We start from the raw sequence: 27351 nt of genomic DNA on the forward strand, positions 1-27351 counted from the left end.
TCCCAGCTACTCAGGAGGCTGAGACAGGAGAATTACTTGAACCTGGGAGGCGGAGGTTGCAGTGAGCCAAGATCGCGCCACGGCACTCCAGCCTGGGCAACAGAGTGAGACTCTGTCTCAAAAAAATAAAAAAAAAAAAAAAAGGAAAGAAAAAGAAAAAGAAAAGATTGTCTTCTCTAGCTCAGAATTAACAAGAAAAACTTAAAAACAGTTTTTCTGAGAATTTTTATTATTATTAAAACGTAAAATGAATTCTTCACAGTGTTTGTGGGCTTCATTGGCCATAAGCAAATATTTCTAGTACTTTAATAATGCTAGATTTTAATATGCTTTTTAGAAGCACCTTGTAATCATATGGTCTGCCGTCATTACTATAGTTTTTGATTCGTGGATATTGCGTCTGTACGTCAGTGAGCAATCCTCAGTTTTCAGCTCAGGCCAGCTCTGACCCTAATGTAGGTATTAAAAGCCTTTGAGTTATCACTGGCCTTAAAGCGCATACAGTTGAGTTTTATAATTTTTTTCTAGTTGTTGTTTTTTTCCTATATGGAGGAAAGAGGAACAAAGGCAAATTGTAGGTGGCCTGAAGTGGATGTCTTCTGAGGATCACAACTTGTATTAAATGGGCATAGCCTTACCTTTGTTACACACAACGTGTTCCATTTCCATATTTACAAAATGTGTTTTTAGGAAACATAGTATAATAAAATATGAAATGAGGCAAAAGGGTAGGAATTTGGCTTTCATTTTGCTTTTGGTAGGGAGCTTTTGTCTCAATCTTGGAACAAACTGAAAAACAGGAGTAGTACTTTAACTACATATTTAACAGCGTATTTTAATGCTGGAAGTAATGATTAAGCAAGAGCAGGACCCAGATTGATTCGCCTCTTTGGAATTACATGAATGAAATTTGCTTGGAGGATAAAAGGGGATGGAAAAGATTAGTGGATGACACTAGAAAGGTTTTTTTTTTTTTTTTTAATATAACTTCGGTTAATTATTAAGTAAAAGGGCAAATATTTGATAATTTATGTATGCGTGTCTGTGTGTGTGTGTAAATGGTAAGTCTATTTTCACAGCTCTTACTATTTCTTACCCCCTATACACATGCCCATAGACTTACCTGTAAATGATCTGTGTGGATTCGACCAAAGATGGCAGAAACGTCTTCTTCGGTGTGCGTTCTACACTGTTTCTTACCTTCCTGCCTTTCTGTCATTTACTAAACATTTATTTCCAAACCGAGTTCTTTAAAAAATCATTTCCCTCCTCTACTTTACAGGAAACAGACAATTCGCTTGTCATATAAGCACCTCTTACACCCAGTTTACAAGAGCGTGGATTAGAGTTTTGAGCACTTTTGAAAAGCTTCCCATTTTTGATACAGAGCATAACAAAAGAAGGGCAAAAGCCGGGCGCCCTGGCTCACGCCTGTAATCCCAGCACTTTGGGAGGCCAAGGTGGCCAGATCACCTGAGGCCAGGAGTTTAAGACCAGCCTCGCCAACATGGTGAAACCCCGTCTCTTCTAAAAATACAAACATTAGTTAGGTGTGGTGGCACACGCCCGTAATCCCAGCTACTTGGGAGGCTGAGGCAGGAGAATCAGTTGAACCTAAGAGGTGGAAAGTTGCAGTGAGCCGAGATCACGTCACTGCACTCTAGCCTGGGAGATAGAGTGAGACTCTGTCTCAAAAAAAAAAAAGAAGGGCAAAAATAATGCTGGATACTACTTTACATTATCATGGAGCATTATCATCGAGGCTCTGAGTGACGGGGAAAGGAGGACCTGTATGGAGAAAGAATATACAGTTCACTCTGTTTTCAAATATCTTAAATATCTTAAGTGAATATGGTATAAAAACCACAAAGCATAGTTTTATCCTCAAAGGACATAAAGGAAATAAAATCTTCAGAAAAGAAGGGCTGTGTTTGTGCTGGGGAGAGAGATGGGAAGAACACGTTGTAAAAAAAAAAAAAAAAAAAATACTTCAGCCAAGTACTTCGTTCTTTTAGCCTGAGGCCAAAACTATAAAAATTAGAAGGAAACCCTCGCTTTAGGACTAGAATGAAGTCTTTAGATCCTGGTAGCTAACTCTGCAGGAACATTACTCTAAGCTCCGTTAAGGTGATAAAGATGCTGCCACTCTGGCTTCAGTCTTCCACTTTTCTTTCCAGTAAAAACTTAGGACTGTTAGCATCATTACCTGATCATTGTTGTTACAAATAGTTACTAATAAATAACCAAAACTAAAAAACATATTTAGTAGCAATACACTCGACATTGTTTTGTTACATATATTCAGAAGATTTTAACCTCAGCATTAGATGATTCTAACAAAAGTGACTTGTATAATTTGAACAATTGTGCTGAGCTTATGCCAAATTTATCCAAATTTAAAGAACCAAGTAATGATATTGAGGACTCACATGTAATAGGGGAATTTTTTATCCTTTAAAACCTAAAGGTGAAATGAAAATTTGCCCTCTTCCTAAACTATGAGTTTCTTGGGGCATCACTTATTTCTCCCTTTGGTATTACCACTCACATTTTGAACAACTGAACTAATCTAAATCATGACTCATCTGTCACTAGATGGGGTTAAAGCATTTTCATCCTCTGTTACCATGGGGAGAGAGGTTCTGGAAGACTATCCTTTCTCCCACTCAGCATGTGTGGGATTATTAAACCCCAAATAGAACACTGCTAAATGTTTTTTCATATTTTGTTTTTCTATAAACAAACTTTATCTGTGGCCTTGTAGCAGTTAGTCAGTTCCAGGAAACACACAGCTAACAATGTCATTCCCCCTGTATTGCGCATAATATAAAAACAGAGTTTAAGTAAATATTTGAATTAGGACAATTTGAAAAATTTAACTTTGGAGTTCCCTAGCATTTATTGACCACTTCTTTTCAGGATAGCTGTTTCAGCTGATTAAATACGTCATACCTGTGCCATTTAAATGAAGCTAGTTCAATGTAACATACTATATACTAGCAGAGTACGATTTTAGAAACTCAGCATTTGCAAAAGGGAACTCAAATTAGAAGGTTAAGCTCCTGTTGGGTATCAAAGAGAAGCTGGTCTATAAATAGCAGTATAGCAACACCTAGTGCTAAACACAGATATAGCAGAAAGATAATCAGCCACAACAGCCTTATTCAATATTAGGTTAATATTGCAATGGAAGACTTTTTTCTTGGTATTTTAACTGGAATTCTTCTGTGAAATGGCAGGCTTGGACTGACTGGTCTCAAAGGTCCTTGCTGGCTCTGCCTGTGATACTCCAGTTGGGTTATTACTGTGTACCTTTCATTGTCATTGCCCTACATTCTTTTTAGTCTATAAGATAAAGGGGCCTTGCAGAGGCCTAGCTTTTATCTTTCATGTCAATCTGCGCTGTGTGGATTGTGTGGAAGAAATGGAAGGGCTTACGTACTAGGAAAATGTGATGAGGAAGTCCCACAAACATCCGTTTCTCGTATCGTGCCACTTTAAGAAAAATAAAAACAAAAACAAGGGCAGGATATCTGGGTTGTTGAAAAGAGAAAATAAATTGTGAGCCTTTGGATACAAAACTGATACCCTCAATCTGCCTTCAGTAGGTGGTGTTTAGAGTGTGTGACCTGGCTCCTTATGTCATACGGATGCACTTAGTCGTTCAATTTTCCTATTTTAGAAAAGACCACATTATCGTCGTATGAAACTACAATAGAAACATGAGTTTGCATAGCCAAATTTTTCCAAGTTAAAATGTTAATATCAGTATCTTACTGTTCTACAGAATTAGGGGAAAGTATTATCTATGCAAAGAGGTCTGCTGAAAGAGATAAAAGATTTTAATATGTAGAGATATTAATACATAAAACCACAGGCCAAGCAAAAGACCTATTCAATTAGATAGGTCATCATGAGCAGCAACTACTTTAAAAGTCAGCAGTGGATTTAAAAGGTGTTTGTCAGAGCTTTTTCCCAGAGGCAGAAGTTCTTGCCGGACTTCCAGGCAGTTAGTCTGCGACGTTGCGTCTTCCTCTGTTTAACAGAGTCATGTGTCAATGTGTCGTGTGCTGACATAGCAAGCCCAAAATAATCTCAGCCATGGGTCACTTCAGTGCACCTCTCCCATGTATCTACATACAACGCATGTAAATTCACAATGCAGTTTCCAGGTGAGCTAACCTGGAAGATTTTCTTTGTATTTCAGTGTGGATTTTCATAAAGAAGAGGGCTGGAGCAGTTTAAGACCAAAATATTAAATATAGCTTGTTTCTGAGGGAAGGCCTGAGAAGCTAGCTTTCACAGCAAACTGGTCTGTATAAACTAGCAATTGTAGCCTTCGTGCAGTGGCTCAGGCCTGTAGCCCTAGCACTTTAGGAGGCTGAAACAGTAGGATCACTGGAAGCCAGGAGTTCAAGACCAGCCTGGGCACATAGTGAGATCCTATCTCTACAAAAAATAAAAATCAAAAAAATTAAAAATAAGTAAACTAACAGCTGTGATGATAAGCAGTGGTTTCATTCATTCACTGTCATCCATTCATTCATTCATTAGCTAATTGACTCAACAATACTTTCTATGCATCTACTATAGACCACAGGCATTGTTTTTGGCTCTGGGATACAGTGGTGAATAAAACAAAGTCCTTGCCCTCATGAAGCTGTTATTCTAATTGGGAAGACACACAGTAAAGACATAAGCCAAGAGCTATGAAGAATAAAGTCAGGTGGTAACAAGGCCATGAAGATCTATAAAGCCAGATACAGGGATGGAGAGGGGGAGATTGGTAACGGAAAATCTTTGAGCAGAGATGTGGATGAAGTTGAGAGAGTGAACCAAATTGTTTGTACCAACCTTAGCTCACTTTGCTTTTCTATATGTGTTGAAATATACAGAAAATTGAGGCTGATGATATTTTTAACATTGCTTAGAAAACACAGAGCCGGGCACAGTGGTTCACGCCTGTAATCTCAGCACTTTGGGAGGCCGAGGCAGGCGGATCATGAGGTCAGGAGTTTGAGACCAGCCTGACCAACATGGTGAAACCCCATCTCTACTAAAAATACAAAAATTAGTCAGGTGTGGTGTTGCGCACCTGTAATCCCAACTACTCGAGAGGATGAGGCAGCAGAATCACTTGAACCTGGGAGGTGGAGGTTGCAGTGAGCCGAGATCGCACCACTGCACCCCAGCCTGGGTGACAAAGCAAGACTCCATCTCAAAAAAAAAAAGAAAAGAAAAAAGAAAAAGAAAAAGAAAGAAAAGAAAAGACAGAGAAAGAACTTTGTTTCATGATCAATCAGAAACTGGTTTACAGAGATATCCTCTACCTAGTGTTGGCCAGTAGATGGGGATTTGCCTTTTAGCTCTCTGCTACACCAGATCCTTGCTGAATTCTCATTTCTCCATTCCATGTGTACTATAAACTCCATGCCTACAAATGTTACCAGTTTTTTCCCCAGCTTTTCATCCCTTTCCAAGAAGATGGGAAAAAAGAGTGATATGACTTTGTGTTCCATTGTCCCTTGGCCATCTTGGCATCTGCTGTGTTTGTTGGCCAGTTTTAATTATTTTATGACACAGACAACAGGAGCTGGGCTGAGGTCACCAATTTGTTACTCACAGCCTGCTAATTACTTAGCTGGTAGATGCTGGCTCCCAGTTACTGCCTTTTTGTGTTCTGCTGGGGCCAAAGTGAGGCCTCCTTAGAGGAATACTGGCTGAAATCTCTTGAGCAAGAATTCAGCTGGCCAAATCACAGTGTGTGCAGTGCTTATTATGTGCCCACAGCTTGTACCAGATAGAGGGGAACACAAATTGGCATGTCGACTCTAACAGATAAAGTCTTCTTTGGGACAGGCAATCTGGTCACATAGGTATTTTTGCTCCTTTGGGATTTATTTTAAGTCATGGAATGGTAGAGACAGAAGGAGTCTTGGAAATTATCCAGTCCAACCTCCACATTTTGCTGAGAAGGACCGAGATTACAGGAGGCTTAAATTTACTCCAGGTCATACAGCCCTAGTTTCTTTCTATTGCAGCAGGTTGTTCCTTGTCCTGTTTGGGAACCTTGCATATGACAACCATTCCAGTCCATCTCCACATCAATGGCAACAGCCCACTCATACAGCACTGGAAAACAGAAAACTATGCACAGCAACACTCTAGATAGATATTCTGGGACTTTTATATCAATGCACAGAAACAAACATTTGCCTTTGCTTTTAGCTCTCTCCTCTGGTCTAATTTATTTTTAAAAGAGAAAGTAAAGAATCTCTTTATTCCATTCTTTTTTGGTGTATAACTGCGAGCAGAATGAGCAGTTCTGATCAAGCCTCCTTGGTGTAAGTAAACACAGCATCATCCCATTCCTCTTATGTTCTCAGTTTGAGTACAGCCTTATAGGTTTTTGTATGCTTCGTGGTAAATTTCTCAGATGCATGTATATTTTTTTAAAAGACATAGTACACCAAATACTGATCTAGTGGAGAAAAGTAAAAATTACAAAATTTAGAATCAAGCATTTATAGGTTCAAAACCAGGATTTGACACTGAATAATTGTGTCACCTTCATTTAACATTTCAGAACCTCAGTTTCACCATCTGTACAATGGGACTAATAATGGTAACTGTTGAGGGCTTTAGCAACGCACCTTCATCATTCCTCTCTCCCTTTTGCCTCTTACATGGGTATAACTGGGTCAAAAACTGTGCTTAGTTTCTCATGGATCAATTTGGTTCTTTTCTTTTTCAAAAATGCCAAGAGAAGAAACTAAGTGAATATACATTCCTTGTTTAAGAAGACTTAAAAGTTCATCCCTAGAAGCAATTTTTAAAACAAGCATCATCTAAGAATGTTTTAGAATACTCAGAGTTTCTCTTTTCTCATTCTACTTCTTTGCCCTTTTCCTCTATTTATTTCCCTATTGTCCTCCCTACAAACAGCTTTTGTAAAATGTACATGAACGGCCCAAGGCTTCCATCGTTCCTCTGTCCCTGAATCAACTCTGTCCAGACCCGAGCTTTGGATCTGTGAGTGACGCAAGAAGCTGTTTTTGGCTTCAGGAATGTTTTCCTCTACATTCTGACTCCTCTCTTGTTGTTCTTCTTTCCTCTCCATCTTTTCTCCACCTCTCTTCCCCAGACACCCCCACTGTTTCTCTCTTCCTGTTTTCTTAGTTTCTTTTCCTCTCCTTGGTGGCCAAAGCACCAATCAATCACAGCTGTGGTCACAATTACAGTTCTATCTGTGACTCCTCTATCTCCATGATAAAACAAGATAGCAGTAGCCTCTCCAAAAGGCAGACAATATCCACAGTAGCCTGTGGGAGGCTGCCTGGCGTGGACAAGTCAGCCAATAAGAGGTTTTCCTTGCAGCTGCAAGGCTTGGGAGAGTGAAAAGACAGCTAGCTATGCAAGTTTGCCGGTGACACAATTAAATGTTTTGCTTCAAAAACCATGGGAAAATATTGATACATTCCAGATAATTTCAAAACATATTTGCGGGTCAGATATACCAAAGGCAAATAAAAATCTGAGTCAGGTAAGTACAAGCTGATGTACAAATCTATTTCGATCCAAACATCTTGCCGATTGGATGACATTAAATGTGACAATTCCCAGTTAGGGGTGATAAAAATTGAACTTTGTTCTCTTTAAACCCCAAGCCATTACAAGAAGAGCGGGTTCACTCAAAGTTGAAGTTGAATAGCTAGTAAAAAGCAAAGGGAAATGTGCATTATGGATGAATATTGGAAAGATTTTAAATCCAGCTAAGAAACTGGACTATTTGGAAAGACGCAAAAGTATATTTAAAAATACCTATATTGTGTCTGCACGGGAGGAGCACCTTCACAGTCTAACCTAATACACCTGTCCCATCATTCTGATTCTAGGAAGACAGGTTCTGCTTGGTGCGCACAGGGGCAAAGCAGCTTTTGCCTTGCATTTCTTGCACATTCCAGATTCATCAATATCATCAGGGTTATTGAGCCAGCATGGCTGTATGCCTGAGCAAAACTCAGGCCTTTTATTTCATGCAGTTAATACAGCTAAATCTTGTTTTTTCTTGTCTCAACTTCTACCTTGACATTTCCAAACCTACAGAAAATGGCTCACACCTGTAATCCCAGCACTTTAGGGGGCTGAGGCTGGAGGATCACTTGAGGCCATGAGTTCAAGGCTAGCCTGAGCAACATAGCAAGATCCTATCTCTACAGAAAAAAAAAAATTAAAAAGCATTAACCAGGTGTGGCATGGCCCTATTGTCCCAGCTATTCAGGAGGATGAGGCAGGAGGATTGCTTGAGCCCAGGAGTTCAAGGTTATAGTGAGCTATGATTGTACCACTGTACTCCAGCTTGGGTGGCAGAGCAAGGCACTGTGTCTAAAAAATTAAAATTACAAATTAAAACAAAATTAAACCTAAAAAAATCCTGAAAAAAATTGTAAAGAGCACTAACGTCACCCAGTTTCACCAATGGGACATGCTCTTATATAAATATAATGCCAATCATCCTTCAAAGGTACTTAACATTGATACACTAGTATTATCTAAAATAAACTCCATACTTAAACTTCTTCAATTGTCCCTGTAGCTTTTTAAATGTGTTTTATGACTTGAATAATTTTGGAGAGTCCACGCAAGTGTTTTGCAAAATGTCCCTATAATCTGGATTTATCTAATTTCTTCTTTATAATTAGATTCAGGTTAAAATATTTTTGCAAAAATACTACACAGATGATGGCCTGTGCTTGCATTGTATTGTATCAGGAGGCAACGATGTCTGTTTGTCTTGTTTTGGGTAATGTAAAGTTTGATCACTTGGTTAAGGTGGCTGCCATATTTCCACTTGGTAGAAATATCCTTTTGCATTGTAATTTTTTTCTCCGTTTATCCAAAGGTTTTAACATCTATTGATGGTCTTTGCTTTATTGCACTGGTATTAGCAGAGTGTTAATTTTTCTAATTTTTTCATTCCTTCTGTATGCATCAGATAGAATATTCAATATCTGGGTCTTTGTGACACCAAAACTCATACTCTTTCTAGGACACGAGCTACCTTTTTAATACATAAAAAAATAAAGCTAATCATCTGAAGCTGCTAGGAAAACATTTTAATTTCATTTCTTGTTTGGAGCTGCATTATCTTTTATCTTGGCAAAAATGAACTCCTTCCATAGCTTTGAAACCTACTTTAAAAATCCCAAGACTATAGCACCCACAGAGCTGTTATTTTTAAGGCTCACATGTGAAGGAATGTATTTTAAAGAGGTAGAGAATGTTCATATCAGGTTCCCTCTCTCTGCATCACTGATGTTCTTCCACTTCTTTGAGTGTCTAATTTTGCTTGACTGATTTATTGATTGCTGATTTATTGTGTTTGGTGTGGAGAGGGGAGCATTGGAATAAAAATGTCAGTTTGGGCTTTCTGTTTGTTTTCAGTGGCAAAACTGGCTTGAAGAGTTTGTGAAGCTACCGCCTTTTTCCCTGAGCCAAGATCCTGGGATTCCCTGAGTTGAGGAGAAGGTGGGGTCTGCAAAGCAGCCTACAGAGACCTTGACGCCACCACCTCCAAGGAGAACTTGCAGGCCCAACTTGCAGTCAGTTAGTGCCACATGGGATGACTAGAGAGAGCAGGGGCGCTATAAACCTTGCTGGCTGCCAGGACATGGGTACATAGACATGGCTGATCAGAGAGGAAGCCCAAGACAGAAGCAGTGACACTTTCTTTTCTTTCCTAGTAGCTGCTCTCACTGAAAATGTCCTTGTTTTAATGAAATTAGTGTGGCTAGATTCCTGCGGGAAACACACAGAGAGAAACCCTATTCTACCTCTCTTCCTTGTCTTTGTTATATTAAGTGGCAACAGCTCCTCTAATCACTAGTAAATTCAGGTTTATAAGTTACAATAGCAGTGTCAGGGTTAGGCTGCGAGTGTTACAAGCACTTAAAAGGCCCTTCAAATTAAAACAAAAAATATTCTCTTTGTTTGCCATCTTTGTACTGTTTAACATGAGTATTTCGACAGTCTTTATTTTCCAAACATGCAAACAGGAGAGAGTGATCTGACCCACAGCATATTGACATATCATCTAGCTATAACCTTGAGATAAAAAGTAAAGGAAAAAGTCAAAACAGCTCAAACCAAATACTAATACAAACAAGTCTTTCTTCACTTCGGCCCCTTCCCCTCTGTATCAATGGAACAAACGAGCATCAACACTCGTTGATGGTGGTGGATTCACATGGATCTATACTTGTGCAGCTTCAGGGGGATGGGAGAGCCCAAATACAAAGGAGAAAGTTTAATGTATTAATCAACTAATTCAACAAATACTTATTACTATACGCATCTGCTCTGTTGCAGACAGGGTTGTAGACATTGCGGATATCTCATATATTTAAGGGATGCATAAGACTTGCAAGGTCTCTGCCCTTGTGAAATTTATCTAGTGGTGTTAGAAAAAAAAAAATCAGAGAATATAGCCCACAGTGTTGAGAGGAGATAAGAAATAGCAGCTGTACCAGAAAGCATGAGCTGGTTTCCTGGATTCTGTATATCCAGGAATGCAACTGCTTCAAAATCTGGGTCAAACTGTGGAATGGCTATTAAAGATAGAAAAGCAGAAAGAAAAAAAGCAGAAAATCAGAGAGAAGCTTCTCTTTCCACCACATATGGGAGGGTCCTTTGTGAGTTTTTACCAAATTGTTCAGGAAGAGTTAAACATGATGTTTATAAGATGATGAATTTAAAAAAACCAACGACTGCACCTTTGTCCCATGATGCAAGGACCCCAAAGGTGGAATATCCCAATTTAACAAGAGTAACTTTCTGAACATCTTCGTTATGCTAAACTCTGGGCTAGGCATTTATGGTTTTAGCTCATTTAATCCTCTCAACCAAATCCATTAGAGATAAACACTAACTTTTATTCCCATTTCGCATATGAAGAAATAGACCTAGAAAAGTTAAGTAACTTGCCCTTACTCAAGGACACAAACATGGTAGAGAGTGGAACCAGAATCAGATCATGGCTCCATCTGACTCAAAATCGATGTCCTAAACCACTATATTTGCATTCATAAAACTATTTTTCATCATTTTATTTCAGTAAAAAGGAATAATGTATTAATGTTAAGTAGGAAAATTATTCAGATCGTTTCAGAAACTGACCTGTGTTTTTAAGATATTGTCTTGGAACAGACATCCACATATATCCAGTCAGTCAAAATCAAACACCACCATTTTCTCAAATGCATGAAAAAGTAAGAGATGACTTGTAACTGCCTAAATGTGCCTAAGTTCAATATCTCAAATTAGAATTAAGATTCAAGAATGAATGGGGATCAGCATTTTATTCAACTGATGAATTAATTCTCAAAGTTTATTTTATTTTATAACTGCATAAATTTCCATCATCACACTTTAATTGAAAATTAAATTAATAATAAAATAAGGTGAAACTGGTTTAGTGAAAACAATGCAAAACTCCATAATAAAGTTCATGCCCATTTGGGAATGAATCCATATCAAAAATCTTTATCAAAAATAATTGTAGTGGAATTAAACTTTGAAAGGAGGTGAAGGTCTGGCTTTGGGTTGAAATCATTTAAAATAAATATAATGGAAAGTGATCAGGGTGCTTATTTTTACTTTGTTTTGTGGGAAATTGTGCTGGGAATGTGGATCTATTGTACACAAAGGATGTTGGCTTTTTGCTGGAACCACTAGGCAGGTTGAGTTGAGAAACAATTAGCTCAGTCAGCAAGCCTTTGAATCTGATTAAGCCAGGAAGTGGTCACTCCCCAGGACAGGGCAGAATGAAGGGAATCAAGGCAGCAATCCAAAGCAAGGGATAATTTTTTTTCTGTCTTTCTCTTAAATAAATTGTTATTAGAATTTATTGTGTCAAATTTATGCCAAGGACTATTTGAGTACATTTCATCTTTGGTAAAACAAATAGAATTTTGTTTCCAAGTAGATCAACGGTTCGTATGTGTCGTGGCTACTGTCTCTAAGAAACTTCTATTTACTGAGGCCTGTCATACTCTCATGTTTTGGTAACAAAACATCTTTGAGACCAAGGCCTCAAGCCACCAAGGAAAATGAAGGGCCTCTACCAGCCTGCCGGCCGGATTCTCGTCACTCTGGGGAGCCTCAGTGTATGCTCTGGAGTTACTGCTTTCTTCCCTGTCTTTTCTTACAAGCCTTGGTTCACAGGATGGAGTGTTTGGATTGCTTGTCCTATCTGGAATGGAGCTTTGGTATGAAAATAGTTTATTAAATATATTGAGAAAATAAAGGAAGGTGGGAGGGAAAGGGGAAACAGAAGAACATGTCCTTTTAAATTGTTCTAACAATACAAAGAAGTCAAAATTCCACAAAAAATCAGAATCCGCCTTGGAACATTGATTTCTATTAATTGCATTTTAAGTATAAAAAGGATGTTAATATTGTTTTGTCATGTATACATGTATATTATGTATTTTTAATGACATGCTGCTCAAGAAATTCTTAAGAAGTTATTTTATTTTAATCCCCTTATCTTGATATGCTAAGAAATTAGATTCTTTTGAAATTTGAATTTTGAATTTAGAAAAAAACATAAACCTTGAAAAGTAATTTTAAAATAGAGAACGAAGTAAAATAACTTTCAAACTAATGCTTTCATTGCAAACACTAAGATGTACATGGCCCCAAAATTTACAAACCCCAAATATTTGTTTTTCTACATTTCTCTTGCAAGCAACTGTTTGAACTGAAAATAACTCAATAATTTTCAATTATTTGAAAATAATTCAATAATTCAAGATGGACTTCACAATTCACTAGGAAAGCACGTGTTCCAAGTACAGTGTATGACGCTAAGTAGTACTCCGTGTGCGATCATTGAATCATTGCACAGATAAACTATTGGCCTGGTCCCTTAGCTCTCCAACCAAAAAAAAATGGGCACATCTAGCCTTGGGTGTAACTGGCTTCCATGCTGGTATGATTTAAGAGAAGTTACAGAGACCCACCCGTCCAACAAATCCTTCTCTCATTGATTCCTGTGATGCCTGACACCACTGGAGACTGGAGAATTCAATTTTGAAGCTTTTTGATCTTAAGGAATCTTCTATTAAAATGCAGCCACTCAGCCGGGCATGGTGGCTCACGCCTGTAATCCCAGCACTTTGGGAAGCCAAGGGGGGCGGATCACGAGGTCAGGAGTTCGAGACCAGCCTGACCAACATGGTGAAACCCCGGCTCTACTAAAAATACAAAAATTAGCTGGGTGTGGTGGCAGGCGCCTGTAATCCCAGCTACTCAGGAGACTGAGGCAGGAGAATCACATGAACCTGGGAGGCAGAAGTTGCAGTGAGCCGAGATCACGCCTGGGTGACAGAGCAAGACTCCATCTCAAAACAAGAAAACAAACAAAATGTAGCCACTCTTGTGTGAGATAGTATCTTAAATCTTTAAAAAGTTAAAACTTTAACTGAGATACCACCTAAAAACTAGACCTCAGGAAATATAAGTTTTAATCTACTTATTAGATAAATATTTATGAATAGCCCACTATGTCCTTGAGTTACAATGAAGGATCCAGCAAGGTCTTCATATTAAAGGAACTTGGTCTAGTGGGGTTTGATGAATGTGTGCAGATAGATGGAGGCCAGTGGTATTATGGGAGAGTGGATGGAATGAGGAAACCATAGGGTTATGTTTCTCAGTTTTTTTTTCTTTTTCAATACATTCTTTTGTATCTATCACCCCAATCTTGATCTTCCCTTCTTTTCTCCAACACCTACCTGAAACCATAATTCATTCAAAGAAATATTTGTTAAAGTTCTACTGGAATGCAGAGATGGCAGTTACATTTATTCAAGTGGCTTCCAAACTTTTTTTGGTGACTGAGTCAGAAAAATATTTTAGGTGAGGACCCAGAATGTACATAAATACATCTACATTCTTCTCTCTAGATAAATAGATATCTACATCTATTATGCATATATATGTATAGTAGATGTTTATATATCTATAAAACAAAAGTTTCTCAAAATAGTACTTACCCTTTATGTGAAACATATTCTGATATTTTCTATTTCATTTAATTTTTTAAAAAATTCTGATTTCACAGAGTTTAACAATATCATGATTAGAGTTCAATCCTACATTCTTTTATTACAGATGTATGCCTATCCTTTCAGACTGCAACATAATACATTAAACAAATATTGGCGATTTTGATTAAGATTACAGATGATTGAATGTATTGTTCTAAGCCAAACATCTATTTTTACCAGTTAGGCCCAGAGAAATGATATGATGTATCTCCAGCACATAGTTAATTGGTGACTGTTTGATTTCAGAGGTGGCAGCATCAGGAAATGGAGTCAGAGATAAAGGATTTAGAGAAGTGGACCTGTTTTCAAGTCCTGACTTTGATGTTCTTGGTAGGAGGTCAAAAGCAGGACCCTCAGCCAGCCAGTTCCTCATTCCCTTTATCTGTAAAATGGGGAATTTTACAGATAAAAAGAGCCCACGTGTACAATGTCTAACCCTAAGATGCACAGTGAGAATGAACGCAATTTAAACAAAGATTGTATAATAAAGGCTTTGCCAATTTTAAAGCCCTCCTCAAATGCTAGTTAATACTATGCCTTTCATTTGTGCCCTACTCTCTGTTCAAGCCCTTTCTTCTTAATCCTGTGTCACCCACCTCACTTTCCTGTCCTATTCCCTCGTAACCTGCTGAGTTCTCCATCCTGTGACTTCCTGGACTTCATCTCCTACCTCTCTTCTCTTAGCTCACTTCTCTCCCATCACATTGGCTCCTTGCAGTTTTCAAACATGCCATGATGTGTTTCTTCCTCAGGGCCTTTGCACTACCTGCCCTCTGCCTAAGGCCTCTTCCTGAACTTGGCTCACTCCCTAGTCTCCTTCAATTCTTGATTAATTCTTTATCAAACATCACTTTTTTATGGAGGTTTGCTCCCATTACATTATTTAAAATTGTAATCCCCTGACCCCAACTAGTGTTCCCAATCTCTGATACCCTGCTCTATTTTTTCACATAACACTTATTAGCATATAAGATACTATATAATTTTTTAATTTATTGTTTGTATATTCCCCTCTCCTCTAAAAAATGTATATTGTAGAAGGGCAGGGATTGTTTTCTCTATTATGTTTACTGCTGTATCTGAAGAACTTGGAACAAAGGGAATTACATACTCTGTGTTCAATAAATATTGTTTAATAAGTATTGTTGAATGAGTGAATGAATCTCATACCCTCCATTCTGTTGGTACAGAATTTCTTATACAGTTGAATACCAATTAGGTTGCAAGGACTAAAGGTCGGGGTGGTGTTTATATTATACTAGTGCAGGAAAAAATCCTCATGTGAAGGAAAGTAATACAAATGCTCAGTCTTTCAATAATGTCTAAATTTGGACCAACGTTGTTTTTTTCCTAGTGAGTTTCCTACTGAACCACAGTTCTGTCTGATCAGGGTGAACTTCAAATGGTCTCTGACTCATTTCACAACCTCCCTTACCAATCACTTCTTAACTTGCCTCCAAAGTATGTCTTCCTCCAGTGACAAGATTTGTACATTTCAACCATATTAACATTTCCTTTTGCAGATGACTCCATATTTCCTTGGAGACTTGTAAGAGAGAGATTTTTGTATATGATACAGTACTTTGAATTTGTTCAAAGCCTTTCATTGAAGACTGTCTAAGTACTTCATATAGATTGGTCCTCAGACTCCCTAGTTCCATTTTGACATTTATATGACAAGCAATTTTCCTAGAATTTTGGAGCTAGGTTATTTAAAAGCATGAGCTGCTAGAAAGTATTCAGTGAGGAGAGCATAGTACCTTAAGGAATGAGCTCTATTAATTCTAGAAAACATAACTTGTACATCAAGTTCTGATGAAAAGACTGGAGTGCAATGAGTTTAAACACAGGCCCTGAAGGCTGGACAGCCTAGTGACTTGGCCAATGGCAAGCGCAGCGCTGCACCCAGAGCCCTGCTTAGAGAAGCGAATTTGGGAGAAAGGTCACGCTAGACTTAGTTTTGCAGCCTTCCTCAACGGAAGTTTTGCCCCTTCCTTGACGGTTAGAGAAGAGGCTTGATTACATGACCATGCACGTCTGTTACAGCTTCCACAGTTGCATGACTTCCAACTGCCTGATGGTGTCAAAGAAAAACCAGAGCTGAACAGTTAGTTAAAGCAATAAAAGCAAATTTTATTCAGGATTATTGCAATAGGGAAAAAGAGACATCAATGTAGAACAAGGTTCTAGTCCAAATACAGCATGAGCAAATGGGAATTTATAGCTGAGAAGCAGGGTGAAAGTCAGTGGATGGAAAATTACTAACAGGAAATATCAGGGGCAAGGGGGATTCTGGCTATACAGACCTAACAGTTTTCTTGCTGAAGACAGGCCAGGGTGATCAGACATCACTTTGGGGATGGGGGAGGAGGAGAAATCTGGCTAGTTATAGAGGGTGATCAGATATCGAGACAAGTGGCGGTTCTTGCTAAACTGACTCAGCAGCAGGGTTCTTGTGCTCAAACTAGATTTTACAAGAAAGTACACAGATGGGCCTAGGAGAAGGTTCAGGAACCTGACTAAAGTTTGATCAAGCAAATAATCTATGTCCATGGTCCATTTTTCCACTTAGATATCCTAAGCTGCTTTAAGGCCAGCTTGTCTAAAACCAAATTAATCATCTTGTCACCAAAATCATTTTTTCTTCTCCAACTTCCCTGTCATTGTCTTGGTAACTCAATTCCAAATACTGGAGTGATTTTGACTCAACCTGTTCCTCTAAACTAGCCCTTCTCAAACTGTAACGTGCATACAAATCATTAGGAGATCTTGATGAGATGTAGGTTCTAATTCAGCAGGTCTGGGGTGGGGCCTGAGAGTCTGCACGTCTAACGAGATCCCAGAGGATGCCTATGCTGCTGGTCCTAGGACCACACTGCAGGCAGCAATGCCCTACAGCCCAACACCAGCCCCACTCTAATCAGTTGCCATGTAACTTTAATTTTTCCTACAAGGCATATCCCTATGCATTGCTTCCTTTTCCATCCCTCTCTATACCCCCTTACCACTTCCCATCACTTCTCAGATTTTATGCCTAGGTAACTTTGATAGCCAAACTGTGGGAATCTATCCATTAGTGAATTATAAAATCAATCTATTGAGTAGCTAGCAGTATTTACAATAAATGCATAGAATAGAATAGAATAGAATAGAATAGAATAGAATAGAATAGAATAGAATAGGGTGGAGTGGAGTGGAGTGGAGTGGAGTGGAGTGGAATGGAATAGATAATAATAGAATGCATCACATTTTTTATATCTGACCAAAATTTTTATATCTTTTATATGCATCATAATGCATATGATGCATATTGAGGGTTACATATTATTTTGGTCAGATATAAAAATATTTATAACTATGACATGAAATGTATTAGTTATTGTGGCTAGAGTTGAAAAAATAAATCTGAAGGCCAGGCTTCTACAGAGACATCTAGGCCTCCCTGTATTCCAATCTAGCGTGCACACAACTGGCTCATCTTTCTAAACCCCTTCAGTAGTCAGGCTACAGCTCCTTCAAAAAGCTTTCACGTTGCTTCATTGTCCCTAAACAAAGTTCAAACGTGCTAGCCTGCATTGTGAGGTCCTTCTCACCCTCGTATTACCTGGCTTTCAATCCTGATTTTCTACTCTTCTCTACCAAGAACTGGCCCTTCTTTCAGTGTGAACTCCTCACTCACTGCTCCCTAAACATGACAGCCACTTCCCCACCTTTGCACATGCTGCTCCCACAGCCTGAACTGCCCTCCCTCTGTCACCTCCCATTGAAATCACATCCATCCTTAAACCCACTTCAGATCCTATTTCTCCATGGTGCCTTTATCATCGATGTTTCCCCTGTAAGTGATACCTTATCTCTGAGCTCTTCTCATGTAGAAAACATTCACCCTTCTTGCCTAGTGTTGTAGCCATTCTCGTGTGTGCATTATTTTTACACCTGAACTGTAAATTCCAGTGACAGTCAGAACCACTATTTGTACAATTACTATTTGGGGATCTTGTTCATCTTATTTAGCCTTTCTGTGCCTCATTTTAAAAGTGGGAGGGTATGTACATGATAAGGTCATTGTGAGGATTAAATGAGTTAACACATGTGAAGTGTTCAACATATATTAAACACTCACTTAATACATGTTAACATTTATTATTACTCTATCAGCACAGTACCTAGCACATTGCTTGTTTGCAGTAGACTCATAACAGATGCTTGTGAGTGAATAAATTACTCCATATTAATATGATACCTCTAAAAGTTTCTATTTCTATTGTGAGGGCTCCCTGCTTCCTTCAATTCATCTACTTCTGGGAACTATGTCCTCTACGTAGGCAATTTAAAGATTTAGTGGGAGGGTTCACAATGATCATGCAATCAAAGTGTTAGCAGCAATTGTTGCAAAACCCAACTGATATCCCTGGAAGTGCCCAGAAAGCAAGGCAGCAGCATGTCAAGGAGAGCTGAGGGAGGCGAGTGCAGGATGGGGACCCTCTCTTCCTTCCCCACTCACTGTGGGGCACAGCCTCCACTCTCCCCTTCCTCACAACCTGGCCTCCTCTTCAGCCAACTATTCCCCCCTCAGGCACCCCCTCTCTCACATGTTCTCTTCCCCTTGACTTGTCCTGCCTACCCTCAAATCTCTTCCTTTTTCATTCTTTTCTCTTCCCTATCTAAAAATATAATTTTCAAGAAGAAATGGAAGAAAGAAAAGGGGAAGTCTGCACATGTTGGGAAAAATAGCCCTATTCTATCTCCCATGTCTGGTGGGGAGCACCAGTAAAGATGGGTGCGCTAACCTCTTGAGCCGCCTTCCATTTGCAGGGTAGATTTAACAAGTTACTGAAGGCATTCATACTCAGCCTACTCCATGAAAGATCTTTTTCAAAGTTTTATGTAAACAAAGCAAAATTCAAGCTGGCAGCTACAAAAATAACAGGCAACTGAAATTCTGCAGCATTTTTCAACTTTTTGAAAGGAAAGAAACAGCTCATGCCAAAGTAGTTAAGGCAACCTGGAATCTCAGCATCTGATAATGTCAGCTATCTACTCAGAGTTAAACCAGCAGAGGGGCGTGAGCCTGTCTCCCTTGCTTATCTGGCTTCAGTGTTTCTCTAACAGAGGAGTGATGTGTCAATTGAGGGCCATGTCTCCCAAAGCACAGAAAGCCCCAGGCTTACCCCACAGCACCGGTGTTACAGTTGCTCTTAATAATTCTTTTGTTTTCTTGTATTATTTACACTGGCTCACCCTCCATAGGGTCCCTTGGAAACTTTCCTCTTGCAGAATCAAGCCAGGAACCTCTTTTGACTACAGATGGTTCTGTTTTTATCCATGGGAGTTTTATGGTATGGCGATGCCAAGTCTGGAACTGTAGGCTCAGCTACATGAGAAGTGTGTGTGTGGTGTGTGGTGTGTGGTGTGTGGTGTGTGTGTGTGTGTGGTGTGGTGTGTGTGTGTGTGTGTGTCCCTCTCTCTCAAATTCTCTAAATCCAACATTCAAAATAAAATATGCCAGGAAAATAAAAAAGCTAAGTCTCAAAACAATAAATACGCCAGATCCAGCTGCTACAAAAGCAGCATACCACAAAACCATGTGGGTAAAAATGCTGATTTTTTTTTCCTCCTTAACTTTGTTGATTGTGTACATACAGTCATGCTTATTTCTCTGTCAAAAGCTAACTTGTACTATATTTGGAGCTGTCCATATTCTATATCTTATTTTAGGCACATCTCTTCCTCTTTCTCGCTCAACCTCAAAAGAGTCATTAACCAAGAACAAATGATATAAGCGTATTAAGAATAAGCTATTTCCAGTCTCAGTGACCACAAAGGTCTCCTCCATCAGATCTGTTGCTGAATCAAAGAGCCCAGGAATATTTTTTTTCATTATCTGCTGCTAAATTCTGGTGACACTATTCCCTCTTTTGTTTAACTATTTTCCTTCTGCACTTTGGGCCTTTTTCCTTCAACAGAGACTATAAAGAAAAACTCTCTTTTGAAAGGCTGGACACCACTGTACCCAGAACAATAAATGCCACATCATGCATTCATTCTAATGATAATCTTTGCTATTTGAGAAAAGGGGATCAGGTATTTGCATCCCACCAGCAGGCTGAGGCTATGGAATCTCAAAAGAAAGCAAATAGCAAAAGAGAAAGTCGCTTCAAGGTTTTGTGACAAGTTTCCATTCTGGTTCCTTCCATTTACAGTTTCGTCAGTTGTGAGAAAGGTGAACAATAGACAATTAATCAAAATAAAACATATGGCAAGGGTTATAAAGCCAAGCTTTTATCGTGGTGACACTTTACAGTAGTGGAGGGGATGATTCTGATGGCAAAGGCAACATAGAGAATCAAAAAATGAACTTGTATGAATCACGTCTTTATGACACTAATGGCTTACTTTCCTCGTCATCACAGTTTTTTTCCATGGATGAGGAGGAAGTCAGAGCCATAAATCCACGGAGTCATTTGCTGTTCCTTCAAGTTCATGATAAAGTTGTCAAACTGTGAGACAGATTGAACTCTTTCCAGAGGTACCTTCTGTGGTGGATGTTTATTTTTCCATTTTTTTTGTCACAGGCCATCACAACTGGTGTGCTTCTACTGTTGGCTTACAGAGAGTGGACCCAGAAGTACCTGGTAAATATACAGATGCCAAGTAGGATGGTAGAGTGGCTTTGAAGGTCAAATCACTATTAAGTTTAGGATGGAACATAAAAAATATGATTTCCAATTAGAATTGAATTTGGTCTAATTGATGCCTTACTACAATGGATTCCAGAAATAAACTCTGTTTTAAAAGATTTTTTTTTTTTTTTGAGACAAGTTTTACTCTGTCCCCTAGGCTGGAGGGCAGTGGCATGATCTCGGCTCACTACAACCTCCACCTCCCAGGTTCAAATGATTCACCTACCTCAGCCTCCCAAGTAGCTGGGACTACAGGTGCATGCCACCATGCCCAGCTAATTTTTGTATTTCTAGTAGAGACAGGGTTTTGCCATGTTGGCCAGGCTGGTCTCAAACTCCTGACCTCAGGTGATCCACCCACATCAGTCTCCCAAAATGCTGGGATTACAGGCATTAGCTACTGCACCCAGCCCTGAATAATTTTTATCTGATCCCTGCTCCAAATATTTTCTACAAGTTCCTGTGATGATTATTGTATTTGGGGAGGACAGAGCTAGTGTTAGTGCTCTTAAATTTCATTTTGAAGAAATGAATCTATAGGCTTCTCTGCTTTCAGTAACATATTTTTTATTCTCAACTCCTTAATCTGGGATCTCCTTCCAATCTTCTTGGTACCTCTCATTCTAAAAAAGGATGAAGTCTATGCTATCTTGCATTTCAACTGCATAAAACCAGATAATCCCATGATACAGAAAGACTATGTTATCTGATTATAGATTTTATTGCCATGGCTAACGCAAGGCTTCTCAAACTTTAATGTATATGTAAATCAACTAGAGATCTCGTTAAAATGCAGATTCCGATTCAGTAGATCTGGGTGAGGGCTGAGATTCTGCATGTCTGCCAGGCTCCAGGGGATATCAGTGCTACTGAACGATGGACCACATCCTGAGTAGCTAAGTAGCAAGAAACTTGAGCAGGGATTTTGTTCACTCATCTTTGTTTTTCCCAACCCAGACTAGTTGCTTCCATGTGATGGGAAACACATAAATAAACGTTTGTTGAGTTGAACTAATTTAAATTTTGCCCCAGTTGGCTGATATATTATTCTTCTGTGGTGTAGACTGAAAATGAAAGGCGGCAGGAGGGAGAGCATCAGGAAGAATAGCTAATGGGTGCTGGGCTTAATACCTAGGTTGATCTGTGCAGCAAATCACTGTGGCACATGTTAACCCATGTGACAAACCTGCACATCTTGCATATGTATCCCAGTACTCAAAAAGTGAAAAAAAAAGAAAGAAAATGAAAATACAAGGGACATTTTCAAGGGAAAATGAAAATATAAAGCAAGAGTCCTGATTGATTTTTCCCTCATTTTCCAATAGGAGAGATTCATAGCCAGCATCTCTTTTTTTTCTTCATATTGCTAAGAAGCTTTTGAAATATTTTGCTCCCAAAGTAACAATTTATTTTTGCTTCATTTTCAGTGGGAAGCTACTTTCACCTTTGTGATTCTGAGCATTATGGGATGTCCACTTCATTTTGCAATAGCCTTGGAATCTGCTCTCCTGGGCCCATATTGCTTCTATTCATTTTCAGGGATTGCAGGGACTAATTACCTTGGCTATGCAGTTACCTTTCCTTATCCATATGCAAAATTCCCATTAGCCTGTGTGGACCCACCACACTATGAAGAGTACCACCTGACACTTCAAGCCCTCGACCTGTGCCTAAGCTTTACCCTGCTCTGTACATCCTTGACGGTGTTCATCAAACTTTCTGCAAGACTTATCCAGAATGGACACATAAACGTAAGTTTCAACAGAGGGGAAGCAGGTTCTTGTTCCATCTTGTATGCTAAAATGGAAAGTCTGGTATGTGAATAGTTGATCTTTCTCTGTTATTTACCACTGTATCCTATATGCTTTTGATATCCAGGCCTGGCACATAATAGGTACTGAATAATTGTTTTTGAATTAATAAATGGAAATATGTTGACATTATAACTGAAGTTATGGCTGTAGGTAGCACCAGCCAATTTTTATGTCAATCCATAATTTTGAAAATTATTCATAGGAACAAGACAAGGGTGCCCACCCTCACTACTTCCATTCAACATAGCACTGGAAGTCCTAACCAGAGCAATTAGGCAAGAAAAAGAAATTTTAAAAATCCAAATCAGAAAGAAAGAAGCAAAATTGACTCTGTTTGCAGATGACATGACCTTATATATAGATACCCTAAAGACTCCATAAAAACAATGTTAGAACTGATAAATTCAGTAAAGCTGCAGGATGCAAGTTCAACATACAAAAATCAGCTGTTTCTATACACTAACAACAAACAATCCTATTTACAACATCATCAAAAAGAATAAAATACTTAAGATAAATTTAACCAAGAATGTGAAAGATCTGTATACTAAAAACTATAAAATATTAATGAAAGAAATTGAAGACACAAATAAATAAAAAGGTATCCCATAATCATAAATCAGAAGAATTTATTTTGTTAAAATGTCCATTCTACCCAAAGCAGTCTATAGACTCCAGGCAATTCCTATCAAAAGTTCAATGGCATTTTTCACAGAAATAGAACACATAATCCTAAATGTGCATAGATCTACAAAAGACCACACATAGCCAAAGCAATCTTGAGAAAGAACAAAGCTGGAGACATCACAGTTCCTGATTTTAAACTATATTACAAAGCTATAGCAATCAAAACAGTATGGTACTAGCATAAAAACAGACAATAGACCAATGGAACAGGACATAGAGCTCAGAAATAAACCCACATATGAATTTTTGTCCTAAAATAAAATGGCTCTGTTGTTCAAGAAACAGGGATATTTAGGACAAAACAGAAAGTCTAAGCATGTTGTGAATGGTCTATGTAAGTCATAATAATTAGTAAAAAGAAATTTTTTTTAAAAAAGGGGGTTGTATAATTCAGTTGGCTATGATTAAGAAGAAATCGTAATAGTCTTTCTAGAGATGGGTCTTTAATATTAAAAAAATACACTAAGACAAAATTAATTAGTTAAAACAAGATTTTATTACAAATATTGACTTATTTTTAATGCAAGAAGTTTTTAATTTTTAAATTCTATGACTTGTCTCTTTGACATTCTTCAGATTGATATCTCAAAAATTCAGCTCTTTCCCTTCGAAAAGGCCTTGGATAATAGCTCTCTCTTTCACCTTTTGTTGGCTCCTGTAACTTTTATTAATTATCTAAAGTAGGAAAGGGAATTGTTTTTTAAACAAGCAAATAAAATATCCTTTGAGGCTGGGCATGGTAGCTCATGCCTGCAATCCTAGCACTTTGGGAGGCTGATACAGGTGGGTCACTTGAGGTCAGGAGTTCAAAACCAGCCTGGCCAACATGGTGAAACCCCATCTCTACTAAAAACACACAAAAAATTAGCCAGGCATTTCCATTTATTAATTAAAAAAACAATTATTGAGTACCTATTATGTGCCAGACCTGGATATCAACAGCATATAGGATACAGTGGTAATCAAGTAGCTTTTTAAAAGTTACTTGATTAGAGCTCTTTCATGCAATTTGGTAGTGAAATATCACTTCCACATGACACACATAAAGATACAGATATAATAGGCATGTAGAATAAAAGTGCCCATTGGACCGGTAGAAGTTAGCTCAGATATTGTTTAATTCCCATAATCTTGGTAATCCATGATAAAATTAATTTGGTAAATTTAATCTCAAAACTCTCTCCAGTAATTTAAAATCTTAAAGTCATGTTAAACCCTTGGTTTTTATTTTCACTGGAAATTTGGATTATTAAAAGTTAAAATAGTGGGAGGATAAAATACATTTTTGGTAAAGTTTATGAAACACAAAGGTGTGGATTTTGCTTAAAAAAAAAAAGGAAAATAGTTTTTCCCTCTAGTTAAAAACTATCTAATCGTTGCTTTAAAATGAAGGAAAAAGTATACAAATAAAACTAAATAAAAGTAACAATTAGGCTGGTGCAACAAAAGTTAACTCTGAGCCCTGTGATTACCAAAAAAATAGTCAATATGGGGGAAGGGTAAAACCAAGTAACCATTAAAAAGCAGAACGTATAATGTAAGGGAATTGTTCCATTTCGTAGATTGGTATCATCAGCTTCTTAAAAAATCTTTACTATAGTGAATTGTAAAAATAACCACTTTAAGGACAAAATTCTTAAATTTAAATGCTACAGAATTTAAGAGCTTGTTTGGGTTCATGCAAGACTCACAGCTCACTACTAATCAGTAATAAGTATATGTAATCCAAATGCACAGGAGGTTATTCCTAAGAGAAAATTCAGCCTAGTAAACTGGATAAGTGACACTGTAAGGGCTGCTTGCCCTGAGAAGAGGACTGCCCAACTCTCCCTATAAAATACCAACTGAACTACCCTAGGTGAAGCAGTTAATATGCTTCATATACAAGCCATACTGGACTGGCTTTATGATGACTGGGATATCCTCCCAAAAAATACAGCCATTAGCCAGGTCATGGTAAATTTGGGAGCTAAGTGGACCCCTTTTACATGGGTGCCACTCCCACAGAATCATAGGACTGTTTAAGAAGGCTTATCAAATTTGCGTCCCTCATATGCCTTACAGATGCAACTCCCTGCTGGGAACCCAAACCCTTTTTCACCATAAAAGGTAAAATGGTCTGGGGGTAGAAAAGGCCTGGGACTAGAATATAAAAGCATACAGATTAATAGAATTATAAAATTTAAGATGTTTAAACAAGCTTTATACAAGGTAGTTGAACTCCTTTACCTAAATGTCTTATTAAAATAGGTACTGCATCTGATGGGATGCTTCCCCTTTCTAGTACTATGAAGCTGAAGGCATGTAAATTTGCTCTTTTAGGAAATGTTAATTAAACATGTTAAATGGGAACTAGTAAAATCACCTAAGCCCACAAAGTATAGGGTAGTAGCTGGAGTGCTAGTCTAGATGAATTATTCACTGCATAGCCCTTTGTGTGGAGCATTCATCAGGGCTGATGGCAAAAGACTGTGAGTATTTTTCAATAACAACAACTGAACTACAGAATTTCCACTTGATGGGGCATTTATTGCCTTGTTATAGAATATTAACTGAAGCTACCTCTATGCTAATGGAAATAACGGTGCCCAAAAGAGTTCCATGATAAAATAAAACTGGTTTACATAAAAAAAAACTCACACATATGCAATGAAGTAATATTTGACAAGGGTGTCAGGAATGCACAATGAGGAATAATAGCCTTTTTAATAAATGGTGTTAGAAAAATTGGATATCTACATGCAAAAGAACGAACTTCGACCTCGATCTTAGGCCAATCACAGAAATTAACTTAAAATGGATTAAAGATTTAAAAGTAAGACCTAAAGCTGTAAAACTACTGAAAGAAAACGTAGGGATAAAGCTCCATGACATTTGTCTTAGCAATGCTTTTTTTGGATATGACATGAAAAGCACATGCTACCAAAGCAGAAATAAACAGTGGGACTACATCAAACTAAAAAGCTTCTGCACAGCAAAGAAAACAATCAACAAAATGAAAAAGCAGCTTACAGAATGGGAGAAAACATTTTCAAACCATATACACTACAAGGGATTAATATCCAAAATATATAAGGAACTCATACAACTCAATAGCAAGAAATAAATAATCTGATTTTAAAATGGGCAAATGACCTGTGTAGACATTTTTTCAAAGAAGACATACAGGTGGCCAACAGGTACATGAAAAGGTGTTGGGAAGCTCTTTAACATTACAAATTATTAGGGAAATGCAAATCAAAACCACAATGAAATATCACTTCACACCTGTTAAAATGACTATTATCAACAGGGTAAGAGATAACAAGTGTTGGTAAGGGTGTGAAGAAAAGGGAATCTTTGTGCACCGTTGGTGGAAATATAAATTGGCATAGCCATTATTGAAAACAGTATGGAGGTACTGCCCAAGGTAATTTATAGATTTAATGCCATCCCATCAAGCTACCAATGACTTTCTTCACAGAATTGGAAAAAACTAAAGTTCATATGGAACCAAAAAAGAGCCCGCATAGCCAAGACAATCCTAAGCAAAAAGAACAAAGCTGGAGGCATCACACTACCTGACTTCAAACTATTCTACAAGGCTACAATTACCAAAAGAGCATGGTACTGGTACCAAAACAGATATATAGACCAATGGAACAGAACAGAGTCCTCAGAAATAACACCACACATCCACAACCATCTGATCTTTGACAAACCTGACAAAAACAAGAAATAGGGAAAGGATTCCCTATTTAATAAATGGTGCTGGGAAAACTGGCTAGCCATATGTAGAAAGCTGAAACTGGATCCCTTCCTTACACCTTATATAAAAATTAACTCAAGATGGATTAAAGACGTAAATGTAAGACCTAAAACCATAAAAACCCTAGAAGAAAACCTAGGCAATACCATTCAGAACATAGGCATGGGCAAAGTATTCATGACTAAAACACCAAAAGCAATGGCAACAAAAGCCAAAATTGACAAATGGGATCTAGTTAAACTAAAGAACTTCTGCATGGCAAAAGAAACTATCATCAGAGTGAACAGGCAACCTACAAAACGGGAGAA

General features: G+C 38.1%; 1 protein-coding gene across 1 annotated transcript; it reads left to right on the forward strand.

Moving 5' to 3' along the window:
* Positions 1-12107: 12107 nt before the first annotated feature.
* On the forward strand, positions 12108-25401 carry TMEM212 (transmembrane protein 212). Its single transcript, XM_063621712.1, has 4 exons — positions 12108-12266; positions 20687-20746; positions 22222-22545; positions 25360-25401. The coding sequence occupies exons 1-4, from the start codon at positions 12108-12110 to the stop codon at positions 25399-25401; spliced, it is 585 nt and encodes a 194-aa protein (XP_063477782.1).
* Positions 25402-27351: the final 1950 nt, after the last annotated feature.

The sequence above is a fragment of the Symphalangus syndactylus genome, chromosome 17 (assembly GCF_028878055.3).
Source record: "Symphalangus syndactylus isolate Jambi chromosome 17, NHGRI_mSymSyn1-v2.1_pri, whole genome shotgun sequence".
NCBI lineage: Eukaryota > Metazoa > Chordata > Mammalia > Primates > Hylobatidae > Symphalangus > Symphalangus syndactylus.

What these genes read in the sequence shown, in the direction of transcription:
- TMEM212 (XM_063621712.1), top strand. Translation starts at nt 12,108, where the DNA reads ATGAAGGGCCTCTACCAGCCTGCCGGCCGGATTCTCGTCACTCTGGGG. An exon ending in CTATCTGGAATGGAGCTTTG is followed by an intron (nt 12,267 to 20,686) that starts GTATGAAAATAG and finishes TTTTTGTCACAG; the next exon opens with GCCATCACAACTGGTGTGCT. An exon ending in TCCAGAATGGACACATAAAC is followed by an intron (nt 22,546 to 25,359) that starts GTAAGTTTCAAC and finishes TATGCCTTACAG; the next exon opens with ATGCAACTCCCTGCTGGGAA.